At 39.5% G+C, this 5,111-nt stretch overlaps 1 protein-coding gene across 1 annotated transcript; it reads left to right on the top strand.

Moving 5' to 3' along the window:
- Positions 1-1,171: 1,171 nt before the first annotated feature.
- Positions 1,172-4,081, top strand: LOC311325229 (HLA class II histocompatibility antigen, DQ beta 1 chain-like; the record flags this gene model as incomplete). Its single annotated transcript, XM_084457897.1, has 4 exons — positions 1,172-1,253; positions 2,797-3,078; positions 3,641-3,757; positions 4,056-4,081. 4 exons carry the CDS (start codon positions 1,172-1,174, stop codon positions 4,079-4,081), a joined length of 507 nt encoding a protein of 168 aa, XP_084314023.1.
- Positions 4,082-5,111: the final 1,030 nt, after the last annotated feature.

Raw genomic sequence — 5,111 nt, 5'->3', positions numbered from 1 at the left:
ATGTTTCCAGAGCTTGCTCTTCGACATCAGTCCCTCCCATATTGTAAACATAAAACATTTTCCCGGTATCTCATTTGATCCCAAGCACACGGTCCATAAGCAGATACACACATTGTGGATTAGGCATGGCACGGATCAGCTCAGACCTTGTTTTGCTGAGGAAACCTTGCACGACTGGCCAAAATGGCTACTCAGGATATTGTTGATTTGGATGTAATTGGTTAATTGAGTTTTAAGTGGTCAGTTGATACCTGTGCTATTCCTTGTGCTGCACTATAAAGAGATATGTCTGTCTGTTGCTGTAACACTGTCAATATGGTTGGCATGGCTGAATTTAGGAGAACTGAGTGTGACAGCCTGAAGAGCCAAACATGATGAGTAAACAACGCTCTAACTCAATACAAAGTAAAACTGAATTAAATGTTTGTCAATGTTTAAAAACAATGCTGTATTTATGTAAATGACTGTGTTCTGATTGATAATTAACTGTTAGTGACCGACCATACAGTAATGATGAACGTACAATGTTTGACCTCTGCCTAGCAACATGTGACATGTGTTTTTCTGAAGCAGAGATTGGTTTGTTTGGTTAAGAGTCAGTTTATTATCTGAGTGCTCTGCTCTCTTTCATCTAGTTGAGAAGTTGAACGCTGGAGGAACATGTCCTTGTCAACTGTGTTTTCCATTTGCATGGCTGTGGTTCTGTCCACGCAAAAAGCAGGTAGGCTACATTATCATAAACTACACACCGTGAGTCTGTATAATACAGTCTGTATAAAGTCTATGGTATTACCAGGTATAATTAGCTTTCCATCAATGAACTAATGACAGTGATCTTATTGTTGAATATTGTTTCATAAATCATTTGTATTAAATGTTACTGAATTGTTCTTTGACATGATCTTCATGATTTATGAGAAAATAAAGTGTGTAATGAATTCAGATGAAAACTGTAATTATGCATTATTTGTTCTTCAATATTTCAGGTGGATATGAGATGAACAGGGTGATACACTGCTTATACTCTACAGAGCAACCGCATGAGCTCATAGAGTCTCAAATTTATAATAAGATTGAGTTCATGAGGTTCAACAGCACTAAGGGCAGGTGGGAGGGATACACTGACTATGGTCTGCATAATGCTAAGATCTGGAATGATAATCCTGCTTTCATGGCTCATATGCGTGCGAACCTGGAGGGTGTCTGCAAGCCCAGCGCTGAGATCAACCTCCCTGCCGTACTGGAGAAGACAGGTGAGCTGCCCTCCTCACCACAACAACATCACATCTCTCACTCACCAGATGATACGACACCTCTTTCATCTGTTCACTACAAAACCTGTAATGAAGCTTCTGTCTGGTGGATATGTTACGGTCAATGTGAGAAAACGGGGAATGTGAGCTTTTCCCGGTTATTGCGCACATCCCCGACCTCGCGGGGAATGTAGGAGGAACATGTGCGTTTCTCACATCTCCCGGGTAATGTGCACATTCCCCCACCTTGAGGGAGATGTGAGTAATTGGTTAGTATTTCTCACATCTCCCGTACGGTCGGGGATTGTGCACATTAACCGGGAAATGCTTACAATTCCCGACCTTGCGGTAAATCTAGCAAAGTCCAACCGCATGCAAAACCTCTGCGCAGCCGGTGGGAGAGGGCTCGTGCGCTTAGAGAGTTTAAAGACCAATAATAGAGTAGACATATTAAAGATCAATAATAGAGTAGACATATTAAAGACCAATAATAGAGTAGACATATTAAAGACCAATAATAGAGTAGACATATTAAATATCAATAATAGAGTAGACATATTAAAGACCAATAATAGAGTAGACATATTAAAGACCAATAATAGAGTAGACATATTAAATATCAATAATAGAGTAGACATATTAAATATCAATAATAGAGTAGACATATTAAAGACCAATAATAGAGTAGACATATTAAAGATCAATAATAGAGTAGACATATTAAAGATCAATAATAGAGTAGACATATTAAAGACCAATAATAGAGTAGACATATTAAAGACCAATAATAGAGTAGACATATTAAAGACCAATAATAGAGTAGACATATTAAAGATCAATAATAGAGTAGACATATTAAAGACCAATAATAGAGTAGACATATTAAAGACCAATAATAGAGTAGACATATTAAAGACCAATAATAGAGTAGACATATTAAAGACCAATAATAGAGTAGACATATTAAAGACCAATAATAGAGTAGACATATTAAAGACCAATAATAGAGTAGACATATTAAAGACCAATAATAGAGTAGACATATTAAAGACCAATAATAGAGTAGACATATTAAAGACCAATAATAGAGTAGACATATTAAAGACCAATAATAGAGTAGACATATTAAATATCAATAATAGAGTAGACATATTAAAGACCAATAATAGAGTAGACATATTAAAGACCAATAATAGAGTAGACATATTAAAGATCAATAATAGAGTAGACATATTAAAGATCAATAATAGAGTAGACATATTAAAGATCAATAATAGAGTAGACATATTAAAGACCAATAATAGAGTAGACATATTAAAGACCAATAATAGAGTAGACATATTAAAGACCAATAATAGAGTAGACATATTAAAGACCAATAATAGAGTAGACATATTAAAGACCAATAATCACAGTCCACAGTGTTTATCTCATTTTTAAGTCAAGTTGATCCTTAATTAATAGAGAACAGAACCCTGATCAATATGATATGAATGATAGTGTTATATGAACTAATGTGTTGCTGTTTTTCCTCCACTATCAGTGGAGCCCTCTGTCAAACTTCTCTCAGTGACCCCCTCTAGTGGCAGACACCCTGCCATGCTGGTGTGCAGCGCCTATGACTTCTACCCCAAAAAGATCAGAGTGACCTGGAAGAGGGATGGACAGGAAGTGACCTCAGACGTGATCTCCACTGAGGAGTCGGTCAACGGTGACTGGTACTACCAGTTCCACTCCCAACTGGAGTACACGCCCAGATCCGGGGAGAAGATCTCCTGCATGGTGGAGCACGCCAGCCTGGACAGACCCCTCGTGAAGCACTGGGGTGAGTTCACTGTCCAGCTGTTGTTAGGGTGTTGTCATGGTGTACTAGGGTGAGTTCACTGCTCAGCTGTTGTTAGGGTGTTGTCATGGTGTACTAGGGTGAGTTCACTGCTCAGCTGTTGTTAGGGTGTTGTCATGGTGTACTAGGGTGAGTTCACTGTTCAGCTGTTGTTAGGGTGTTGTCATGGTGTACTAGGGTGAGTTCACTGCTCAGCCGTTGTAAGAGTGTTGTCATGGTGTACTAGGGTGAGTTCACTGCTCAGCTGTTGTTAGGGTGTTGTCATGGTGTAGTAGGGTGAGTTCACTGCTCAGCTGTTGTTAGGGTGTTGTCATGGTGTACTAGGGTGAGTTCACTGCTCAGCTGTTGTTAGGGTGTTGTCATGGTGTACTGGGGTGAGTTCAGGTGAGCAGGGTACGAGTGCTGTGTTGTGGCTGGGTACCTGAGTGACCCTGACTGTGACTGTGTGTGCTAGTGTATGATAGATGGTGGTCTGTCAGAAGCTACATACAGGACAGCTACAGTGTCATCACATGCTAACAGAAGGGTCATTTCTCCTTGACAGACCCGTCCCTGCCTGAGTCTGAGAGGAATAAGATCGCCATCGGGGCGTCTGGGCTGGTGCTGGGACTGGTCTTTGCACTGGCTGGACTCATCTACTACCAGAAGAAGAAATCCAATGGTGAGTCATCAGCTGTGTGTAGAGAACATGAACAGTCTTCATAGTCATCTGTGTGTAGAGAACATGTACAGTCTTCATAGTCATCCAGTCTTCACAGTCATCTGTGTGTTATGTACGCAGCACACTGTAAATAATCATGATTTAAGAAAGATTCACTTATACATTGAGAGATGTATTTTTCAAGAATACTGCTCCTGTGTTCAGTGGATGGTGGCAGCAATGTTGATTTATTTGTTGAAATATCACATAGTGATTGTGTCCCCTCTGTCTCTTCACCCTCTCTGTGTTTATTTCACAGGGCGGATGCTGGTGCCTGCTAGCTAAGGTGAGACTCCTCTTGTCACAGAAAAGTTTCACCAACTACTACAACTGACTGTGCCTGATGGTCATTGTAACGGTTTTCTTTTATCTTCTCAGGTTTGCAGGTCTGTTTCTGAATCCACTGCTGAACTAGACCTGATATTAGAGCTTCCTTCTAACTAGAAATCTCAGTTTAACTGAAATAACGCTAAAATGCTTGAGCGTAATACAATATCTTTGCTCCAACCAATACTGTCTTAAGAAGGCCATACATATGTGTTATGAGTTTGTCTCTCTATATGCAACAAAAATATTCCCTTTAATACGCAAATAAGGCATTGTCCTGTGTGTTCTGAATCAATAATGCACTGTCCTGGGTGTCATTAATCAATAATGCACTGTCCTGTGTGTTATTAATCAATAATGCACTGTCCTGGGTGTTATTAATCAATAATGCATTGTCCTGTGTGTTCTGAATCAATAATGCACTGTCCTGGGTGTTATTAATCAATAATGCACTGTCCTGGGTGTTATTAATCAAAATTGCACTGTCCTGGGTGTTATTAATCAATAATGCACTGTCCTGTGTGTTATTAATCAATAATGCACTGTCCTGGGTGTTATTAATCAATAATGCACTGTCCTGGGTGTTAATAATCAATAATGCACTGTCCTGGGTGTTATTAATCAACTGTACCAGGGTTATAAGATCCACATATCAATAATAGTCATGTATGAGAGTTGGAGTAATTTCCCTCTGGTTTCTAGTCTAAACTGGGTGTCTGTGGAGAAACAGCATTAGCAGGACAAGTGACTGGAGGACATCCTGAGTCTGACACCAAACATCACTGACAACTTCAGACACTCTTTGTGGCAGGTTAGAGGTCTGTACAAAGGCCTGTTTACTTGGTTCCTACAGGTCTTAACCTGTCTCTGCTAGAGGATAACCAGGCCAAGGTTTATCACACTGTATCCATCCTTTGCCAACAAATATGCATTATTGTAATGTTACAGTATATTCACCTTAAGTCAATAATCTACATGAGAATCCACT

The sequence above is a fragment of the Borostomias antarcticus genome, assembly GCF_949987555.1.
Source record: "Borostomias antarcticus genome assembly, chromosome: 24".
Lineage (NCBI taxonomy): Eukaryota > Metazoa > Chordata > Actinopteri > Stomiiformes > Stomiidae > Borostomias > Borostomias antarcticus.
This window is presented reverse-complemented; position numbering and strand designations above follow the sequence as displayed.